A 22,021-nucleotide genomic window follows, 5' to 3' on the forward strand; every position below is an offset into this window, starting at 1 on the left:
GAAACGAAAAAAGGGTCTTAGTACAGGGACTAAACATAATTTAATCCTTATATATATGAACTAAATTTTCTATCTTTCAAAACTTGCACAGTCCGTTCCAAAACCCGCAGCAACGCGCGGGCATTTATGCTAGTTTACACTTATTCTCGACATTGCCGCGAGAGGAAGGGAACTCAGACGATTGCAAATGGCATAATCGCAATGCCACGTTTTTCCAGCAAAATTAATAATTTAATGTAACACTTATTCTCAACATTACTCCGAGAGAAAGGGAACTCAGACAATATAATAGAGATTGAAAGGAGGATCATAATTTGAGACGTTTTTAGGCAATAAAGAATATATATATATTTAAGCATTTGGACAGCAGATTATTCTACCACATGAGGTTCCTATACAAAAGTGTAAGTCATAATTTTAGTAGTTTACAAGTGCTGGTCCTATTGAAGGAAGCAAATAAAGAATGCCATTGGTAACAAAATAAGCATGCTTCAGCTGCTAAGCTCATGGGAGCAAAGCCTCATAATCTTCAAAATTTCTGACCTTATAGACTCACAAGCACATAAGCATACCATTTCAAAACATTGCTTGAATTTGAAGAAGCTGACTCCACCCCGGAAATGCTTGGGAGAAAGATACTAAGCACTAGGCAAAAGAATAGACTTTGGAAATGATTCAGATCCATTGTTAGGTGCACCCGGGATATTGAGAATCTTAGTGACCAAGTTGTATATCTGGACATTTTCAAAACTAGGAACCTTGCGCCCTCTTGCAAACTGAGGACCATGGCCAATGAATATCGTTCTCATGGAAAACACAGCATTATCATAACCATGTGCTCCTCCACATTCTTGCCTCTTTGAGCTCTTCTGTTCTACCTTAAACCCCTCTTCGACCAACCCTATAATCGGAGGAATTCGATCACTCGCTGCATAATGCAACCGCCTAGGAAGCTTCTCCTTGAGATACATTTTCAATCGCTTCCCATTCTTAACCTTCCCCGAACTCAAACCTTCATTCATCTTAGCCACGACATCCGCAGTATCAACTCCTGCGGGGGGACGAATTGCAAGCAATGGAGTATACGACTGGACCCAACTCGCCGGAATTTCAATCCAAGAGGCCAGATCCTCCAGGAAAATCAACTTCTTATCACAAGTACCAACCATCCCATGATCACCCACCATAATAATCGTCACATCCTCGAAAACACCTCTTTTCTCCAAACCCTCAATCAACCTCCCAATCATCCTATCAATGTTGGCAACAGCCTCAGTAATCTCGGGATCATCAGGCCCAACCTGGTGGCCCTGATGATCAGGGTCCTCAAAATACAGTGTCATAAAATAAGGAATCTCACTACTAGGCAAATCAAAGAACCCTAGAGTAGTATCAACCCGCTCCTCAAAAGGAACAGAACCATTATATTGTTGACAAAACTTTTCAGGGCAAGTCCAAGAACCTTTCTTTACCTCAGCACCCGGCCAGAAATACGTAGCAGCCTTCAAACCGTGGTTCACCACAGTCTCCCACAGCGGCTCGCCGAGCCACCACTTGGGCTCATGGCTTCCCATATTGAAGAACTCCCCAGTGTAGGGATCCACAAAGTGGTTGTTGACGATTCCATGGTGAGCTGGGTAAAGACCTGTGACAATAGAGTAGTGATTAGGAAAAGTAAGAGTTGGGAAGACCGGAATCAGACCCGTTTCGGCTTCAGTCCCATTTGCTATGAGGCGATGAATATTTGGAGTTGGGGTCTTGAATTGGTAACCAAATCTAAACCCATCTGAGGAGACCAAGATCACCACCGGATGGTTCAACTTGGCTAAAGGCCGAGCCTTTGAGTCGATTGAAGTGATGGTGGAGGTGGGTGTGGTGGTGGTGTTTGATGGGTTCGAGAAGAAGAGGAAAGCGAAAGCTGCAGCAGCAGAGAGAGCTATGCAGGTTACGAGTAATAGAGAGATGAAGACGATGGTGGATTTGTGAGAAGGGGTTGAAGTTGAAGAGGTCGAGTCTGTGTTGAAAGAGAGCAGAGCCGCAGATGGGTTCGGCGGGTCGTCGTCTTGGGTCGGAATCGGGGACGGTTTCATGGGTAATGTATCGGAACCCATCTGGGATAACAGTGATTGTTGAGATGGGTTCGGAGAATTGAGGAATCTGGGAGGTGGGCTGGTCTCAGATTGAGAAAGAGAAAAGGGAAGGTGCAGTTTTGAGTGAGATTCAAGGGTGAAAGGTTGGGTCTTGGTGGAACAGTCTGGTGAAAGTTAGCTTTCAACTTTGGTGTGCAGTGGGTGGTGTGGACTTGGTTTGAGCTTGAAGCTTAGTGGAAGAAGACTCATACGACACGTCGTTTTTTGTATTGGTCAGAACGTCGTGCTTTAGTACTCAAAATCAAAGTTTAGGAAATGTCACAAACGATTCTTATTGCATATTTTGGTTTTCATCATTCTAAAATTATGGTATTGATGGCAAACATAATTCTACATCTCTATACTCTAAGTGAAAAAAAGACCCTCCAACTTTTTCGGAGCTGAGTATACCAAAAATCTAGGGTTTTTGGTAGCAGGGCGACGGCAACTGGTTCGCTCCTTGCCTGTCAGGGGGCGTCTTCCGATGCCGTTCGTATCTGGTGGGAGACGCGGACGTGTGCAACGAAGGGGAGTATTCTCGGATTTGGGATTGAGGACGAACGACATCTCTGGTAGAGAAGTGGGTGTGAGGCGACGACGGATTTGGTTTCTGTTTGTCGGCGGTGCACCATTGTCGGCATCTCTTCGAAGGCAATTTTGATTTTCACAGCATGTCGGGCTTCCTCCGGCTGCGAGGCTATCTTCCAGGTCAGACCCAAGTCCCTCGAGGCAGTGGGGATGGTTGAAGATTGAGGTCGTCCTCCGGAATGGCAGTGGCCGCTTGCTTACTTGGTGTAATAGCAATGCCTCCGGCAAGCTTCCTAGGGTTCCAGTGATCGATGGTTTGGGTTGCAGATTGAGGGCAGTGGGTGTGGGCTGGGCTTCTGGCTTTAGTCCATTCTCCTTCCTCTCTCTTGCTTGGGTCGGGGCTCTTGTTGGGCTTGTTGTGGGCTGGACTTCAATATAACTCTAATTTGAGGCTATTCACTGCTTTGAAGGGTGGAGGGGTACACCAATATGGTCTTAGGCCCCAAGCCATTCATGGTAGGTGCGGAGAATTAGAGTTGTATTTTGGAATAAACGTAGTTGTTAGTTGTTTTTTTCTTTGCAGTTTCCTTTTGGTTAGTAGTTGTTGCATTTTTCCTTTTTAGGATTTTAGTTTTCTCATTCTCTTATGGGCATTAGTCTGACTATTTGTGTAGTCAATTGAGCAGTAAATGTAATGGGTGATCTTCAGATCCCCTAGATTGACCTTGTACGGTTGTTATGATCTTTCGATCACTGGAATATATTTCATTCCCCCTAAAAAAAAAATTATGGTATTGATGCCTCAAAATGAATCCTGATATATTTTTAGTACCATTTGTTAATAATACCGTTAATTTCTCTACTTTTTTGTCAATATCAATTTTGTTTTTCATTAGTAGTTATCCCAATTACATATAGCAGTACTATCTATGCTTTATTTGCGAAAATTCTACTATGGACCGCGGTCAGATTCACGCACGGTTTTGGGGCGATTGAAATAGTAAATTTGATGGAATCTGAGGTTTGATCATAATAGTCCGCCAGCCCCTCTTCTAATTTAGGTCGTGTTCTCCTCACTCTGAGTTCCCGTTCGAGCTTCGCATCAACGGCCAGGATCAGCTTCACCGGCATTCCCGATATCTCCTCCACCCTTCTTAGATTTTCACACATCGACACCACTCTATTCCCGCAGAGTCTCACCCCGAACCAAAACGATGCTGTGAGCGACACTCTCATCAGCATGCCCGACAACTGGCTCAAACAAAAGCCCAAAGCATGCGAAGCTGACAACACCACCACCGCCAAACCACCACTCATCCCCAGCTTCTTACACCAATTTATGAAAGTACCCTCCATTCTGGCGTTCGCAATCGTTGACGCAGCTCGCGCTCTCTGCACCCTCCTCTTTGTATTACCTATACAAATTTTTCCATAATGAGCAGAGCCAGCGAGCATTGGGGACGTCGTCACCGGAGATCTGGTCTCCGACAAGGGCTTTGCAATTGAAACAGAGCGTTTGGTGGACTATGATGGAGCAAAGCAGCTGGCGGACTAACCAGCCTCGGTTAAATGATTGTGCGTGTTGCTCACGCGTTGAAAGTATTCATGGTGCAGGTGGACTGCGATCTACAGAAGACTTTCTCACTTTATTTGTTTTCTTCTTATTTTTAGTTAGTGATTTGTGACTAATTATTCGATCAAGGCAATACTATTTAGGGGTTTTGTCCATTTACCCAATTTGTAGGGATTTTTTTCCCACTTATCCCATTAAGTTTTTTTAATTCCCTCTTACCCAATACACTCTAAGGGAGTCTTCCCTAATACCCCATTAAGATTTTTTTTAATACCATTTTACCTCTCACCCCTTTGTTACTTAGAGAGAGAGAGAGAGAGAAAATGGAAGAGAGAAAAACCATAGGTGACTTCGCCGGAGCCCGTCACCGGCCGTCGGAATCCGGTCACCGGCTGCCGCCCACCGGAATTTGCTGAAAATCTCACCGGAAAGTTTTTTTGCCCCCAATAGACATCTATTGCCCCCTAATAAAGGGGCAATAGACGCCTATTGCCCCCTAATAGACGTCTATTGACCCCCAATAAACGACTATCAGCCATGTATTGCCCCCCAGTAGACGTCTATTGCCCCCCAATAGACGTTTAGATTACCGAAATGGTAATTAATCTTCCTAAAACTACACAAATAAAACTTTGATTAAAGAAAAAAAACCGAGGAGATTACATCAATTCAAAACATCTATTTCCCCCCAATAGACCTGTATTGCCCTTGGCATAACACCATTTTGTAGCGGAGAATGAAATGTCCGAAATACCGAATACGTACCTTGGCCTTGAATATGTGTACAATAATACACGCATCTGCCAACATAATAATTTAATGTTATGCGAGAAAAGAAACAGATCTAGTAAGTGGACATTATTTTTCACGTGGGACCTTAATCTACATGAAGAACTGTGGAGTGTCAAAAACAGAGAGTTCGTCCAAATGAGAAAAAGTAATAAATCAAATGTAATTAAGGATACAAATAAAAAATCAAAGAGCTCGTCCAAATGAGAAAAAGCAGTAAGTTACGAGTTCAAGTCGATTGGCACCCTTCTCCCTTCTGTGAAGCTGTGAAGCCGTGCTCGATCTCACAGGAAAACAGCCTCAGGTGGGCTTGTTGGTGAACTTTCGCCTGGGAGGGAGAGATTGATGTCACCATCGACCCCGCCGGAGCTCCACCACCACCCCCGCCACGTCGCTTATCTCAGCATATCAGCCGGAGATTCTACTCCTCCAAAACAGAGACAGAAATCTAATTTATTGCTCAGAAGCAGCGATAACCGGCGCCGTCAGATCCGACCAAAACCGTCGCCGGCAAGCTGCACGTCCTCGACAACGTCGACGCCTCAGCTTCATCGAGAATCACCTCTATCGACGTCATCGTCGTCCTCGTCTCGCCGCCGACCAGAGAGGAGAGAGAGATAGAGAGAGAAAGAGAGAGAGAGAGTGTGGTTCGGAGCGTGAGAGAGAGAGAGAGAGTCTGCGTGAGAAAGAGAGAGAGAGAGGCATGTGGTTGTAATTCATTAATTAGACTAAGGGTAAAAGTGTTATTTCAATTCAAATTGGGTTAGTGGGAATAAAAATCTGTTGCTGGGGTAAGTGAGATAACTTTGGCTCATTTTGGGGCTTTTGGTCAAGGACCCTACTATTTATGTTGTATTAGCTATGAATGTGCTATCTTGGGGGGGGGGGGAGTGTTTTGTAAAATTGAAAACAACTGTTTTTTTTTTAAGTCATAATTCTTTTAAAGTTAAAAACAGAAGTCCCGCTCAACCTAACTTATGGATTATTATTGTAATACTTTTAGTTTCAAATTAAGTGAAAACACTTTGTCACTATTTTTAGTAGAGAAATTTTATTCACACATTACAAAATACTAGATACACATCCCTTTTTTAATACACCCAACATGAGATTTTATAGATACATTAAATTACCAAAAGAGACATTTATGTTAGAAATAAAGAAACATAGCTGAAAAGACATTGTGTTTGCAATGGTTCTCAATTAATTTATTTATGTATATAGCAGCGTAAGAGCTCGAGCTTGATGAGGGGATTAGACTGATGTAATTCCAATATGCCTTTGTCAAAATTTCGTTATGCATTATGCCCTTAACATGTTCTCACAAAGACAAACACCAAGAACAGTACTGCCAATAAACCTCAAGCAGATTAGAAAACTTGTAAATTTGTAATGGTAAACTCTTGTACTGATAAGAAAGAATAGAAAAAGGAATAATGCCGGAAAATGCAAGAGATAAGTGGCAGTGAGAATAGGCTGCATTCCTGATGGATTATTAAAAGGATTCACTTTAGCAGTATGCTCTGATGCCTTTCGTGGGGTACAGATTTTGAGAGTGAACTTATAAACACAACTAGGACACATCTTGTCAAGGAAAAAGTATCTAGGCAAGGAGAAAATATTGTGTCAAGGAAGAAATATCTTGTCGAGGAGGAAATATTTTGTTGAGGAGCATATTCAAGGAAGAAATATCTCGTCAATGAGAAAATATTTTGTTGAGGAGCATGTTTCTTGTCTAAAGAGAAATATCTCGTCGAGAAGGATCTAGTTACAACGAAACCTTTTAAGAAAGATTTGCTCGGAGAGAGATTTGCTCAAAAAGAGGTTCAAATAATCTCTTCGAGGCAGGGAAGAATCCTCTTGAGATAACAAAATATATAGGCATGCATCTGAGGGAACTAAAAGCAAAAGTATAGGAAAGTTACATAAGAATGGGAGTGTTTACAAAATCTACATATATAAATGGCCGGCTTCTGTGCTAGGCTTAGTAATTTAATCCAATCTTGTTGGAAATCCAGTTGGTATTCACGAAGTATCTTAATCATCACTGTGTTGTTTTATTACTTTGACGTCACCACTCAGTTTGATCGAAAGTGAATTTCAAATTTAAGATGACATTAACAAAAACACTTGCAACTTGCTCTGATTGTGAAAAGTTTAGGAATGTGTTTTCATTTCTTCAGCAATGCTTCACCTTTGCATACATCATATCGTTGAGTCCAAGCCAAAGACTCGAGTTTAAGTAATTTCATTAGGTTCGAGAGAGAAAATGAGAAGATGCATGCATAAGTTTATGCCGTAAGACATTAAATGCTAATCTTCAACATCAACTAAGGAAGAACTTGTTCTTATCAAGATTTTTTTTTTTTTTTTTTTTTTTTCAAGTTAAGATATATATAAAGAAAAAGGATGTGTATTTAGTGAATAGGTATTGTGTATTGTGAATAAGGATAGTTTAGGAAGTCTAGTGTTGTGTTTCTAGTAAAATGTTAAAATAAAAAAGTTAATAAAAAAGTAGGAGATGTGTATCTAGTATTTTGCAATGTGTTAATAAAATTTCTCTTTTTAGTACTATAAATACTTTTAGAAATATAGTTTACCAAATACTCAACAACTCTGTGATACATTCTTTTTCTTTTTTGGACGTGTGTTCACAGTATAAGCTAGCTTATCTTCTTACAAGCACAGCCGTACAAATCTGGCCCATTAAGAAGACACATACGACAAGTCGTTTAGTATATTGGTCTAAACGGCGGCGCTTAGAACCTAGAATCAAAGTAAAAAGTAAAAAGGTGTGTGCTTTGGAGCTAGTGACTGGTCTGAGCTGAGAGAGAGGGAGAGGGAGAGGCGATGGCGTACTTGAGCATGGGGGAGGCGCACAGAAGAATCAACGACTACCTGAACCGCTTCTGCGACGCCGTTTCGAACCAGGACGGCGATTTACTCAAGCGCCTTCTTTCTCTCTCCTCCAACAACCCCTCCATTCTCTCCCTCGCCGACGCCCTCAACGTTTTCCAGGTCCGCCATTCACATCAATCTATCCCTAAATTTCATTCAATTAGGGTTAGGGTTAGGGTTAGGGTTAGGGTTCTGATTTGTTTTTTGTGGTTCTGCCACAGGACGCGAATAGATTGATTAAGCAGAACGATAACTATGCTCAATTCGGTGAAATTCTGGTTCATCTGTTCCGTGCTTTTCAGAGTTTCCGAGTCGGAAGCTTCGTTGATTCGTACCAGGCATTTGAGAAAGCTGCAAAGTAATGATCTTTGGGATTGGTTTCGTAGTGAGTGTGGTTTTGTGTTTGGCGTTTTGACTATTGGTGATGGTGTATATATGCAGTGCTTTTATTCAGGAGTTTAGGAACTGGGACACCGCTTGGGCTTTGCAAGCATTGTATGTGATGGTTTATGAAATCAGGGTTCTAGCTGAGAGGGTAAGGTCACTCCAATTTTGTTTCGAAAAAAAAAAAAAAAAGTAATGAGATTGATTGGTGTGTGGTTTGTTTTGTTATTGGTTGTGAATATGTTGGGGAGAGGAATTGAGAGTGTTGTGTTTATGTTTGTAGGCTGATAAGGAATTGGCGACGAATGGGAAATCGCCAGAGAAGTTGAAGGGAGCTGGCTCTTTCCTTATGAAAGTATTTGGGGTTCTTGCTGTAAGATTTCTTACTTTTTAGATTGTTTTTCTCTCGCTTATCTTGCTAAAAGTTTTTGCCGATTGATTAAAGCTCTATTTGTTTGATCATACTACTACTGCTAATTCTTCAATGGTGCATCTGATTATAGGGTAAAGGCCCAAAACGTGTAGGAGCATTATACGTGACTTGCCAGTTGTTTAAAGTTTACTTTAAGGTAACATTCAAACATACTTAGCTCATGCTACTTTTTAAGTTTGACCTGAATTAGCTATAAGGGGATATTTTTGAATCTGAAGAAAGCACAAGTAGCCCGAGCTGGATGATGACAATGTATCTTTTTTGCAGCTTGGTACAGTTCACCTTTGTCGCAGTGTGATAAGGAGTATTGAAACTGCACGTATATTTGATTTTGAGGAATTCCCTACGAGAGATAAGGTCAGAAATGGCTATGATTGAGCAGATGCAATTTTCACCCCTTTTCATTTCTTCTTCCCCCTCCCTTTTCAAATTTGTTCTCAATTTACAGTTCTGTATGTTTGTTCTCACTGCTGTGCTACGGTATGCAGGTTACCTATATGTATTATACAGGCCGTCTAGAGGTTTTCAATGAAAACTTTCCTGCTGTAAGTAACCTGGTTTTTTATGTTATTGATATTAAAACTTTGGTTTTATTTAATTATTTAAGTTGCAATTTTGGTTTTGGTTTGGGGGTCAGTGGGTCACCCACTGGAGTGGTGTATGCTTGAATTTAAGGACACTGGATGGGCAGTTCTGTCCTATGCCTTAGTTTTAAGTCAGGAGATGTGCCACTTACCTGCATTATACTTGTATCTATGCATGCAAAATCTCGAGGACAGAAAATTTAGGTTTTGCCTATATTGACTCTATCAACTTCTATTACCTGGCAGGCTGATGATAAATTGTCCTATGCCTTGAAGCATTGCAACCCTCGGAAGGAAGCAAATATAAGGTTCGGTTCAGTTGTGCTTGCTGCATATATTTTTGCATCGGAATTAGACTTTAAGGGATATATTATAGGGGCGGGAGGATTAAAAAATAACTACTTTTGTCGTGCACGTACATTCTACATCCTGAATAATCTTTTTGTTTGAATGACGTTGACACTAGCATTTGATTTTGATAATTGAACAAGCTGTTCCTCCATGTCCCTACACATTATAAAACATTCTGGCATGAGAAGTCAAACATGAGATTTACTAGAGCCTGCAGATCTTGTTATTGTTTCGCTCATGTTTCTGTTGTTTGTATCTGCTTAGGATGATATTGAAATATTTGATACCTGTCAAGCTTTCAATTGGCATCATACCAACCGATTGGCTTCTGCAAAAGTATAACTTGGTGGAGGTATGACACCCCCTTCGACTTGTTTGTTATTTCCTTTACCTACAAATGAGATCTTCTAGTGTCACTTAGAGTTGCATGCCTACAGAAAATCTGTTTACCAGGGATCTCAGAGGGGATGAATGTGAAGCAAACAGTTTCAGAACCAAAACTTATAGTGCTATGCTTTCCATTCATTCATCTGACTTGTTGACAACGTTCTTGCTTTTGCAGTATAGCAATGTTGTGCAAGCTCTAAGAAGAGGTGACCTCCGACTTCTTCGGCATGCTCTTCAAGAGCATGAAGACAGGTAGGGTTTGCTTTCATTGTGAAAAGCTGTAGATTGTACTGCATTTTCTGTGAGTTGCTAAATTGTTTGAATTATATCAGGTTCTTGAGATCTGGCGTATATCTCGTCCTAGAGAAGCTAGAACTTCAGGTCTATCAGAGATTGTTGAAAAAAATGTAAGTTCCCATGCAGCTCTATAAATTTGCCCTCTGAGGCTCTGACAGTATAATTTCTCTGGAGATTCAATTCATGATGACAATATCTTCATTGTGCAGTTACATTATCCAAAAGCAAAAGGACCCGAGCAAAGCTCACCAGCTGAAGTTGGAAGTAATTGTCAAAGCATTGAAATGGCTTGAAATGGACATTGATGTGGATGAGGTACTTGCTTGGCTGTCCCTTTCAATCTTGTTTCATTTCCAGTTTCCGTTGTTGATAGGCTATCTGATCAGTGTCTGGTGCTATTTGTAGGTGGAGTGCATAATGGCAATACTAATATACAAAAGTCTGGTAAAGGGATACTTTGCACACAAGAGTAAAGTTGTGGTTTTAAGCAAGCAAGATCCTTTCCCCAAGTTAAATGGAAAGCCTGTCAATTCGTAGAGAAAATTGACAAAAGTTATGACTGTGACATGTTATGCAATTGTGATGGGCCGGCCAGTTCACATTAAGGGGGTGCTGCATCAAACCAGATCAATCTTTTTCAAAGGGGATTGTTTTTACCACCCTTGTATTGAGTCACATATGAGGCAGCTTATAAGCCATGATGAGAATGGAAGGAGTCTCTTATCTTTGGGGATTGTTTTTACATCCTTGTATCAAGTCACGTATGAGGCAGCTTATATGTTATGATGACAATGGTAGGAGTCTCTTATCTTTACTGCCCTAGTAATTTCAGGGAGTTCGTTTTCTGACAGCTCACAGCAATGTTGTATGGTTCGTTATTCACTTTAATGTGTAAGGAATATCCTTCATGTTCAAAGATGAATAGAAGTGAATGTGTCCTCTTTTTTCTTGGATTATCCTCAATGGCACGTCTTAGTTATCTAAAATTTCTTCATCTCGCATCTTGGTTTCCTTGATTGTTCATTGTTTTTGACACGCGCATCAGTAAAAGGATTTATATTTACTTTTATATATATAGCATCTGTTTTAACCACATACAGCAGAGCACCAGTAGAAAATGAGATTGAACTTGACAGCCAACTACATTTAAAAAACTTCCAGTAACACAAAAGCTTTAGGCAAATAGTGTAGATGTTACTCCATACACAACCAAACCCCCAAAATGGGAAGAACGAAAGAAAAGGGTAAACAAGAGGAAAAATGTCACACATATGTAATTGCTTCAGCATAACGCATTCATGCCATCCCATTATTGGAACGTGATCTGATGCATCTACTTTTCGTTGTGGACAATGCATACTGATATCAAAACTTTCAAGGACCATCGGAGGGAAGGGTGGTCTGTATGTTTGAAGGCATCAGAATATTATAACCATCTGCTGCAGTTGATACGATCATGCCAGGAATTTGTGAATGCCAATGAAGTTCTTTCAAGTCTTTTTGTCCCTGTTACAATAAAATAACAATTCAGTTGAATTGAATGAACACTAGATTCTTCTTGGAGTATAACATTATGACGGTAATATTTACCTGATGAACAAATAGAAGTTGTGGAGGTAAATCTTTTGGAGCATTCACTTCCTCCTTCGTTTTAGCTTTAAATTCTGCCTCCTCTTCCTCGTCATTTTCTAAAGAAAGGTCCCATATTCTGTCAATAAAAACCAAATATTTTTGAGTTCAAACATAAAGAGCAGAAAACAATAGGCTTCTATTAGGTCATTTGAGTCTTTAATATTGCTTACGTTAGCTGATTGTCAGCAGATGACACTGCCAAAGTAGAAGCTTCATGTGGACTCCATTCGATGGATGTAATAGGGTGTTTATGGTATTCAAAATGTGCCACTACAGAATCTCCTCCCTGTGTGCAGATAGAGGAATAGAAGGATATATCATTTTTAGCATTATCAACAAGGGGTCGGTGAACATGTGAGATAAACCCAAAAGATACACCGACGGCATAGTTTAACACTCATTGTAAATTACATACGAAAAGGTCAGATAAATAAAAAGTTGTAATTAGCATGCAAAGGAATGTTATAGACAATGACAGAGAACTAATTCCAACTAGACATACCTTAAGCAATCTAAGGTCACGGATGGAAAAGGTACCATCGTCACTTCCGGATGCTAACATACAACTAGCCAGCCTAGATCCAAAAGTAAAGAAGTACTGGGGTCATCATACCATAGGAAGCACTCCCAAAGCCAAATAACCCAAAAAATAAATAAATAGAGAATTAAGGTTTAAGCACCTGTTCCAAGAAATAACATTCACATCTGCATTATGCGCCTTAAAAGAAGCTGCGGGTGACTTCCCTAAACGGGTATCCCATATTGCTATATTCCCATCCACAGAACAAGAGGCAAATACATCAGCTTCTGTAGGGCTCCACTGCACAGACGAGAGTTACCAGAATGTCATCAGAATATTAGAAAATATGAAGGAAATAAGGCAAATTACGTTGTAAGATTGAATCCATATGCTGAAAACAACAGATCCAACTATAGCTTCCCATCTTAGCAACATACCTGCAGATCTTCCACGCTTGCAATATGCCCAATATACGGAGTGGTATCAACATTCCATGTTCCACCAGATGTAGGTTCCCACAAATGTATATTACTCTTGCAGTCCCCTTTGAAGCACATTAATAAACATTAACAAATCATCTAAAATAAATAAATTTAAAAAGAACAAAAAAAAAATATTGTATTATTACCAGATAGAAGCCTTCCAGTTACAAGAGGACTCCAGTCGAGAGCGAATCCTTCATCTTTATGCCCAAACTTAAACAATGGAGCTTGGTTAGAAGGTCCTTGACTAACTTCTGATTCTGATTCTGCTAAAGCATTCAGATGAGAACTAAAGTCCCAGACCTGCAAGAGTAACAAGATTGAGTCACATTCAAAGTAAACTCTAAAGGCTATTAACTGTAAGCTTAATATAGACCCAATCAAAAATTCAAATTTCACTTCTCAATCCATCTGGAACTTGTATAAACTGTGGTTGCCTTCTCACTCTTTTATAATATACATCTACAGTCAGTAATACATTTAGCATGCAATCATTTTTTGATTCTGCTTCCTCAGGCATGAACTTCATGAGTCAAAATATTTGACAACCGAGTAAACGTTGAAACAAGAGCAAGTCTTTCTATACACTTGAAATTATGATATATGAAAAACTCAATATATATGCGCGCGTACAATTGAAACTGTAATTAAGAAACTCATCATGGATATAAGGACACAAAGTCTGACCTGCACATGACCAGTATCTCCCCAAGATGCACATATATGAGGACTTTGTGTCATGGCACGTATACGATTCACACATCCTTCATGAGTTACCTTGCGCAACTGTACATAACAACAAGAACATTGGAAATGCTCAAAGATGAGATCAAAATTAAGCAAAGTAAAAGTGAGAATTGAATCGGCAAGTATGCGATTTTGCGAAAAGAAGAAAAAAAATTGCCTGCAAAATTGGTGCGCCAGATCCTTCAAGCTCCTCCTCATCACTATCTTCGTCACTATCACTATCCTCACTATCCATATTCGACTCATCATCTCCAGATTTAGTTGGCACTGGTTCGCGCTTTTTCCCAGAAATGTTGGATACCTTAAATATGCTAAGAGAGTTCCAAGAAGCTTTCTCTGCCTGCAGAACAACATATTTCCACCATCAAAACTGATGAGATTGATAGTTGAAGGACAGAGTGATATACAAGCGATTAATAATTATTAACACATAAAGCTCACCTGAGTCCCAGCAACAAAGTACACCGTATGAGGGAACTCTGTCCTCACCAACCCCAATGTATCTCGTACAATATCAAAGCTGCCAAAAAGTAATTCACTCTTAGCAATCAATTTAAATCCAAAAATTCTCAAAAAATGGATGAACTGTCGATCCCTAAATCATTAGCTGCAGATCAAGTATAAAAATTCGACTTTGCGAGTAACGATGAGAGTAATCAAAGACAGCAATACTAATAGCAGCTAAAAAATCACAGCAATTTAAGCTAGGATGAAAGTAGCTCTACAAAATCAAACTAATCATGATCAAATCACCAAAACCCAATCTTCAAAATTTCAACTTTAAGCTTTTCCTGTAATAAAAAATAAGAAAAAAGCAAAGTGAGAGGTAACCTTAGACAAGGCCAACCGATATGGAAAGCATGGAGAGAGTTGTAAGCTGAAGGGTCACACTGGAGCTCTTCTCCTTCCTCCAATTTGTCCACACCTGGCTGCCACACCTTCGCTGGCATTGATGGCCCTGAAGACGAAGAAGACCCATCTCCCTTCTTGGAGCCCTATACAAAAAAATCCAATTCAATTCAATCGCAAAAGATAAACCCTAATTCACTGAACAAGAATTAAAAGGCAGTGGATTGAAGCTGACCTTGTTCTTTCTTTTGGCTTTCTTAGGGTTCTTAATGCTTCGAACCATTTCTAATCTTTTGGGTTTTGCAGAAACAAAGAGACTGGTGCTAGCAAAGCAGAATGAGGAGGGGTTTGGGGCCTAGGGTTTTAGTTTTTTTTTTAATTTTTTTATTATTATTTTTTTTTTTAAGAGTTTGGGCTTATTGGGATTCAACATTGGGTGGGCCGTCGACTTGTTAATTTGAGCTTGATCATGGGTCGATTCTTCTTTCTTGAGTCTGATTGTTTATATGGCTTGGGCCTTAGGGGCCATTTTCAAAAACATTTACCGTGAGTGCCACACCGATTGAGTCGGTGGGCTCTTTACGGTCCCTCTTTATTTTACCCGCTTTGATTTAAGATTTTATTATTATTATTATTTTTTTTTTACTTTGTCAAGGGGAACCAAAAGGCTTCCTAGGCCCAAGATAAACCCCTTCGGCGCATGTGAAATGCTCCAACTGTGCATTGCAGCACAGTGCCTGACCACTTTGACAGCTTCGGGATTCGAACCTAGGTTGGGGAGCACACCCAACTAGGCAAGAACCACTAAGCCGCTTTGGTTTAAGATTTAAATTTGAGTGTTTTTATTGGGACATCCAAATCTGCTCACGTAGCCTCACTCTATTATGAATTATTAAATAACATATATAACCTACTATAAAATGACTATTAAGGACAATAATTATACCAAAAAAATATTAGCTTAAAATGAGCTAGCAATTAAAAAAACTAAATAAATATTTAAATAATTAATCTTGAGGTACATAAAATAAACATTAAGAAAAAATGATTAATCTTTTTTTTTTTGCATAGCTAAAAAATAAAAAAAGTAAAAAAAAAAAACCCACAAAATAGTTCATGTTATTTTCTTATTGATTAGAAATTAATTTTTGAAACTCAATACCTTGCGTTTGATTTTTTTTTATTGAAAAAAAGATTTATTTATGTTGTCTGATTAAGGAGTTGATATGTTATTAAGATTTATAGAGTAATTAAATCATTGAATTGACTAAGTTTTTATTTTAAAGATAATAGTTTTTTTTTTTTTTATGCAAATTATATGAGTGAGGTTATTTGAGGAAATTTAGTGAGGTTTAATGAGTAAATTTAGTATTTGAAAATTTGATAGGAGGTGTAATAAGCATACGAGGTCAAAGTGAGTACATTTGAAGGTTCCAATAGAAAGGTGAAAAAGATGTGATGCATAATACGTGGGCATCATATTTTGATTTAGAGATTTGAGTACCTTTTGTATATGTGAAAACAAAAATGCTTTTGAAACATTGTACATACATATAAGAGCTTAAGCTAATTTCATTTTACCTCCCTAACATTTATATGTTAAATTAGTTGTGACCCTGCAATTTTAATTTCATCACATGTACCCATGTGCTCTTCGATTTAATCAAGAGCTAATATCATTTTACCTCCCTAACATTTACATGTTAAATCAGTTGTAGCCCTGTACTTTTAATTTCATCACATGTACCCCATGCTCTCCAATTTAATTAATTATGTCCAATAATTCATTTTTTTTGTCAAGTATTTTGTAAAATTGAAAATGTGGCTCTAATGGACTCACTTGTATGATGATGATTCACTAACGTGGCATGCAAAATTATATCGTATGTGACTACAATTTCAAAATACATCACATAATAGTTGGCAAAAAACCCAAGGGTTAGACAAGATTGATTGAAATTGGTAAGTACAGGGGCACTCGTGATGAAATTAGAAAGTGTAGGGACACAAATGATTTAGGGTGTAAAGATCAGGGAGGTAAACTGAAATTTGCCTTTTAATCAATCATGTTCAATAATTCATTTTTTTTGTCAAGTATTTTGTAAATTGAAAATGTGGCTCTAATGGACTCCCTTGTATGATGACGATTCACTAATGTGACATGCAAAATTATATTGTATGTGACTACAATTTCAAAATACATCACACAATAGTTGGCAAAAAAGTCAAGGGTTAGACAAAATTGATTGGTAAGTACATGAGCACGCGTGATGAAATTAAAAGTGTAGGGGCACAAATGATTTATGGTGTAAAGACCAGGGAGGTAAAATGAAATTTGCCCTACATATATATAATACATGCACAGTTGGTTGCTAGGTGGGATTTGGATTTTTGAGGGATTAACAATGCTAGAAAACCCTCCAATGATTACTAGCTAGGATTTGGAGAAAACCAAAGAATAATACATAAAATGATAAGTAGTTTAGACTAGTCTACTTTCTCTCTGTCTTAATAAGCCTTTCATGACGTAGGCGCCATTTTGCTTGTAACGAAGAAGCTGCCAAATTCTTCCATTGATCTAACTGAGAATTATTCAATTGATGGAGATTCCTACTAGAAAAGTACCACCAGAATTTAGCAACAACGCTCTTCAAGTCGTTGGCCCTCAAAACAAATCCTTCGACTTTTGTTTGAGTCTTGAGAGTCCTAGCTAGTTGAGATAGGAAACTCAGAAAATGAGGCAAATTTCGTTGTGGCCCAATTTAGTAGCTCTTCTCCATAAAAATCACCTCTTGCAAGACACTTAATAATTGATGAACCATTGTTGGTACTTCCGGCGACATTGGCATTGGTACTAGTTGTGTAGTACCATGCAGTGCCGCTTGTGACGAAGAACATCTTCTCAAGTGGTTCCCCATCACGAATGATATAGCTGTCTTCGTTATATGTTACCAGCTTAAGATGCTCACATATTGCCTTGAGTACTCGTGCATCCATATTTTTGAACATTGACACCTGTGAAAAAATTATTATTTTTTAGATATCCACCTACGTACCAAACAAAGACTGTATTGATTTTGAAAGAGAAAATACTTACTTTCTTTAACGAAGTCAAACCAAGATGGCTCACGATATCCCTTCGATCTTTTATGGGAAGGTTACAGAGGAAATTGTCTGTATTAACAACATTGTTCTTTGCAAGTTTTTGTTGTACATTTTTCACAATCACCGTCTTTAGATTTTTAGGGAGTGCGTTTTTAGACAACCACAAATCTATCTCCGGATTCATCATTTGCATCTTCTGTCTTAGTTTACGATGTTTTGATATTTTCTTTAACACCTGCATGCATGTATATGATGTGTATTGCATAACTTTCCATCATATATAGAAACAAGTAATAGTTAAACACATATAAAAGTACACATTACTTTGTACTGATATATAAAAAGAATAATTCGAACCAACCTTCAGTCTTCCATTGAAATATATTAAAAATAGCACGATGCCACTTATAGATAAGAAAATCGAAAATATGATCTCCGAAGCAGGAAGACTAGTGTCAAGATTTGAACCAAAAGAACTGCAAAAATAAATTAGAGGGTCTCAAGTATTAATATGTTCTTACATATATATGAGACATCAATCAGTCTCTATAAACACATACACATTTACATATGCTTATATAAGTGTACAAACCTCAGATTTCGCAGTCCCCACCAAAAACCTTGCAACAACTTTAGGGAAAGCTTGGTTGATTGTGTCAAACCAGATTGAATAGCGGAATTGTAAATACCAAAATCCACTATTGTGTTTGAAGAACTTTTTGAGCATGATTTATTAATTAGGGATTTTGTATTTTCCACAGTAATATTAGAAGAATTTAAATCATCACAGTAAGGATCATATTTTCCAATGGCATCCATCCAACAAGTCACTATACGGTCAACAGCAAGATAGTACCACGCTGCTCCAAATAGCTGAAGAACCAACAATGTAGTTAATGGTTAGGTTTCTGAAAATTATGAAATGAAAGTAATTATAACAGATTTCATGTATTAGAAAAAAAAAATCATTTATTAAATGATCGAAGGTTCTATTAGTGTTCGTGTTAGAATTTGTGGCTTTGATAGCACTTTTGTAATTTGGTGCGGAAGCTTTTGATAGTAGTGGGCTAGGATTGTGTGTTTAGAGCAAAGTATTTAGGAGCTAGAAGTTGGGAGAAAATGTTATTAGGACAACTATGTTAGGAGGATATGATTTGGAGGAGAAGCAATTGAAATAGAGGAGGGAGTGATAGCAATACTTTGAAACTTGCAATTGTACTGCTTAACTTGCTTCTTGTTCTTCTTGTTCTTTCTTCCTTCATTGATTGCTTGATTACATTACATATTTATAGACCTTGATGGATCATTCTAGACCTTGCTAGACTTGTTAGATATTCTAGACCTTAGTTACACTTCCATGACCAATCTAGAGCTAGCCTTACTATTCTTACATGATAGTTCTAGCTAGAGACTTCCTACAGTACTTACTTACATGGTAAGTCTAGAAACTTCTTGCACTAACTACCATGATCATACTAGATCATGTTCTAGATTACTCTAGTAACTCTTAGATTTCTCTTGATTGCTCTAGACTTCTCTAGATTGATGTAGATTATCTTAGCTGCTTCAATGTGTTAGATGTCTTAAGAACAAGACATTGTATTAAGCTGGACATAGATGCATATATGTAACTGGTATTGAATTCGATTGTCAATAATTGAGGTTGCAGACTTAATTAAATCATGTTAGTCCACCTCATTAATTTGTTTTGATTTAAAATTCAAATAAATATGGTTATTAGGATAAATCTGATTTGGACAAATTTGAAAATGCAGTTAGAATGGCATGACAGTTTCTTGATGGAAGAAACTGTCATGCATGGCTAAGCTTCATATATAATCAGGTTTTGGTCCCTGCTGATACACGTCCCTTATTCTCATTCATAAAACAGTCCCATCCACTTATAGGAGAATCATAAAGGTGTAATCAGGAGAAGATCAAAATGAATGAGGCAAGTTCTTCAAGTAAGTATGATGTTCTTCCAGTTTCAATATTTTCTGGAAAACTGGGATTGCTGATGCTGTGTCTATCCTAGTTCTATTTTGCACAGAAATGTCTATCTACATGTATTCATTTTGGATATAGATTTGTATTTATTTTCTTGTATAGTTCTAACACAATGTGCATTAACTTAATTTCAACAGTTCGGCTCGGAGCTGTTGTCGTTGCATTTTTTTCTTTCTTTCTTTTCTAAGTTGATCTGAAGGGGAGTGAGAATCAAACTTCTCATTCAACAGTTCGGTGGGGAAAACTACTATACCAGTAGTTAGTTGGTATAGGTGAGCTTCAATAACAATGGCAGCTGGTAGGTTTGTTAAAACTGAAATCACATATCCAACCAATTAGCATCGAGAAATTACTAGCTATGATATTGTAATTTTTCCAGTGATGAAGGAAGTCTTAAGTTTGAACAGATAAAAGAAAAACTATAAAAGAACAATATATCTTTTCACTTGTAGCTAGCTAAGTTAGGAAACGATCTGAGTGTAATGTAGATTTGAAACTTACATGAGCAGCAAGGATGAAGGGCAAAAAATCCAATGTAGCTTTAAGCCAACTTCCTTTTACAGTTGCTATATTAGGTTGTTGCCCGAGCGAACCATAGATGCGATAAACTCGTATTGTGTATTGAATTAGAGTAAAAAGAAGAAGAACAGAATCAACACCTCTGGCAGTGAGTAGTGTTACCTGTATATAGAACAATTACATCTGTTAAAGGTGTAAAACATGTAATTAAATATCTACAATATTTAGCTGTCCATATCTAACATGTCACATTATAATTTAAACGCAGTAGGATTTATCTTACCTGTGGAAGGGGAAGAGCAACAAAAATATGAACAAGTAGAAGGGGTGACACTGATCTCTTTCCATTCAAAGAAACAGTACTCATCATTCCCCGGGCCTCAAGTATCTTAGCATTCCGAATTCGCCATAAACAAAAGATAATGTCCAATGCATATGATATATCTGTAGCTGATCGTAGAGTAACGTATGCTAACTTCAACTTTCGGTCCACCATCACACACTTCTTGTCGTCGTTGATGAGAAAGATGTAAGAAAACAAAGGATCAAGTAAGACGGCAAATGCACATGATATTACAAATATCCTATTGTCCCACATCGAGAGGAATGCTGGCTTATGAAGCTTAACATCCTCCGTTTTTTCTAAGAGGGTAACAAGTTCCTCCATTGTTGGTAGTACTTCTTGTTCTGTATCCTCCATCTCTTGCGGCAGAGCTGCCGTCCTCAGAAATATTTCGATCCGGACCAATGCTGAATAAGACACGACCGACAAGAAAATAAAAGTTGCACACACAAGTTAATCAACCGAAACATCAAATTGTCACTAAATTTTCTTTTTCAAAGTATTTTAACTATGTCACTATCTACAGAAGATTTGTGATGGCAATTGTCACTAAACTCATCTTAATTAGTTTCCTTGCAACTGTACGTGAATTATTTTGGCCAAAAATTGCAGTCTGGTTATGATAAGAACAACTAACCTTATCGCAACTGAGTCATCAGTATGGGAGTCCTCCATAGCTCAAGCTTAATTATGTCACAGTATCTTTTGAACTACATACATTAAAAGAGTCGTCAAAATATGAAGAACTGAGAGTTAGCTAGAGAGATAAATATTATCAAATTGTAAGTGTAGTTTCAGTGTGAAGCGCTACGTACTGACCTGATATTCAATGATTCAATCTGATTAGGAGGCTCTACTCAGCTAGACAAATCGAGCTGCGCATATGGTATATGAAGAAAATGAACAATAAAGGGCAGAAACTATATGAATCAACCAAATTAAACAGAGATCGATCGTGTACTTATAACGACCGGTGGCTGGTGGTCCTTCAATTCCTCATTTTCTGCAAATTAATGTATACTAGTTTGATCGATTTCTGGAAAGGGTGGTCCAGAATGTAGAAAAACATAGTACTGACAATAGCCCGTAAGCGACTAGCTTACTCATTCCTTCTGTATATATATGCAATTATGTATCTACTTAGTTGTTCTCTTTATCAAAGAGATTTGCTTTAGGGAAAGCAGATCTAGCTAGTATGGGAGGCTGGCTCCCACCTGGCGGAAAGATGAGAAAGTGATTAAGGTATGTTGGAAATTAAGGTTATGAAATGCGGGTTAAATGAGATGAGTACGATGCTATTTACTATTTCGACCAGAAGAATGTTTTCTGCTTTCGTTGAATTAAGAACTGTTAAAGTAGCTAGCTAGCTAGATCCTGAAGAGGTTTGGTGCTACTTGTAGGCCGCATTGTGCCCCAAAAGTTTACAAGGTGAATTGGCATCCACCCATTATTGGTTGGTTCAAA

At 38.3% G+C, this 22,021-nt stretch overlaps 4 protein-coding genes across 5 annotated transcripts; 1 reads left to right on the forward strand and 3 right to left on the reverse strand.

Moving 5' to 3' along the window:
* Positions 1-289: 289 nt before the first annotated feature.
* On the reverse strand, positions 290-2,298 carry LOC133713025 (uncharacterized). Its single transcript, XM_062139151.1, has one exon. The coding sequence runs from the start codon at positions 2,109-2,111 to the stop codon at positions 639-641; it is 1,473 nt and encodes a 490-aa protein (XP_061995135.1). The 5' UTR covers positions 2,112-2,298; the 3' UTR covers positions 290-638.
* Positions 2,299-7,790: 5,492 nt separating this feature from the next.
* On the forward strand, positions 7,791-11,309 carry LOC133713042 (enhanced ethylene response protein 5). The gene is made up of 13 exons (XM_062139167.1): positions 7,791-8,037; positions 8,139-8,275; positions 8,359-8,452; positions 8,585-8,674; positions 8,805-8,870; positions 9,002-9,091; positions 9,223-9,279; positions 9,565-9,626; positions 9,934-10,021; positions 10,232-10,308; positions 10,389-10,463; positions 10,563-10,668; positions 10,759-11,309. The coding sequence occupies exons 1-13, from the start codon at positions 7,870-7,872 to the stop codon at positions 10,888-10,890; spliced, it is 1,242 nt and encodes a 413-aa protein (XP_061995151.1). The 5' UTR covers positions 7,791-7,869; the 3' UTR covers positions 10,891-11,309.
* A 162-nt stretch (positions 11,310-11,471) lies between these two features.
* On the reverse strand, positions 11,472-14,949 carry LOC133713033 (protein HEAT STRESS TOLERANT DWD 1). Its single transcript, XM_062139162.1, has 12 exons — positions 14,819-14,949; positions 14,566-14,729; positions 14,176-14,254; positions 13,892-14,074; positions 13,675-13,773; positions 13,134-13,290; positions 12,943-13,049; positions 12,666-12,805; positions 12,488-12,560; positions 12,156-12,271; positions 11,944-12,061; positions 11,472-11,859 (listed from the first exon to the last, which is right to left on the reverse strand). Exons 1-12 carry the CDS (start codon positions 14,864-14,866, stop codon positions 11,728-11,730), a joined length of 1,416 nt encoding a protein of 471 aa, XP_061995146.1. The 5' UTR covers positions 14,867-14,949; the 3' UTR covers positions 11,472-11,727.
* Positions 14,950-16,896: 1,947 nt separating this feature from the next.
* On the reverse strand, positions 16,897-21,682 carry LOC133727064 (cyclic nucleotide-gated ion channel 1-like). 2 transcript variants are annotated; one of them, XM_062154692.1, is made up of 9 exons: positions 21,519-21,682; positions 21,377-21,432; positions 21,195-21,267; positions 20,498-20,964; positions 20,197-20,376; positions 18,281-18,561; positions 18,050-18,164; positions 17,681-17,923; positions 16,897-17,598 (listed from the first exon to the last, which is right to left on the reverse strand). In XM_062154692.1, exons 4-9 carry the CDS (start codon positions 20,912-20,914, stop codon positions 17,290-17,292), a joined length of 1,545 nt encoding a protein of 514 aa, XP_062010676.1. In that variant the 5' UTR covers positions 20,915-20,964; positions 21,195-21,267; positions 21,377-21,432; positions 21,519-21,682; the 3' UTR covers positions 16,897-17,289. The 2 variants fall into 2 exon arrangements, with proteins under 2 accessions (XP_062010676.1, XP_062010675.1); XM_062154691.1 differs by having other exon boundaries at positions 21,377-21,682.
* Positions 21,683-22,021: the final 339 nt, after the last annotated feature.

This window comes from Rosa rugosa, chromosome 1 (assembly GCF_958449725.1).
Source record: "Rosa rugosa chromosome 1, drRosRugo1.1, whole genome shotgun sequence".
NCBI lineage: Eukaryota > Viridiplantae > Streptophyta > Magnoliopsida > Rosales > Rosaceae > Rosa > Rosa rugosa.

Excerpts from the sequence above, each read along its gene's own strand:
- LOC133713033 (XM_062139162.1), bottom strand. The coding sequence starts at position 14,866 with ATGGTTCGAAGCATTAAGAACCCTAAGAAAGCCAAAAGAAAGAACAAG. Across the intron at positions 13,291-13,674 it reads GAGATACTGGTCATGTGCAG|GTCTGGGACTTTAGTTCTCA; the intron begins GTCAGACTTTGT and ends TTACTCTTGCAG. Across the intron at positions 12,806-12,942 it reads CAAGCGTGGAAGATCTGCAG|TGGAGCCCTACAGAAGCTGA; the intron begins GTATGTTGCTAA and ends TCGTCTGTGCAG.
- LOC133713025 (XM_062139151.1), bottom strand. The coding sequence starts at position 2,111 with ATGGGTTCCGATACATTACCCATGAAACCGTCCCCGATTCCGACCCAA.
- LOC133713042 (XM_062139167.1), top strand. The coding sequence starts at position 7,870 with ATGGCGTACTTGAGCATGGGGGAGGCGCACAGAAGAATCAACGACTAC. Across the intron at positions 9,092-9,222 it reads AATTCCCTACGAGAGATAAG|GTTACCTATATGTATTATAC; the intron begins GTCAGAAATGGC and ends TACGGTATGCAG. Across the intron at positions 10,669-10,758 it reads TGGACATTGATGTGGATGAG|GTGGAGTGCATAATGGCAAT; the intron begins GTACTTGCTTGG and ends TGCTATTTGTAG.
- LOC133727064 (XM_062154692.1), bottom strand. The coding sequence starts at position 20,914 with ATGGAGGATACAGAACAAGAAGTACTACCAACAATGGAGGAACTTGTT. Across the intron at positions 17,924-18,049 it reads ATTTCAATGGAAGACTGAAG|GTGTTAAAGAAAATATCAAA; the intron begins GTTGGTTCGAAT and ends ACATGCATGCAG. Across the intron at positions 17,599-17,680 it reads GTTTGACTTCGTTAAAGAAA|GTGTCAATGTTCAAAAATAT; the intron begins GTAAGTATTTTC and ends ATTTTTTCACAG.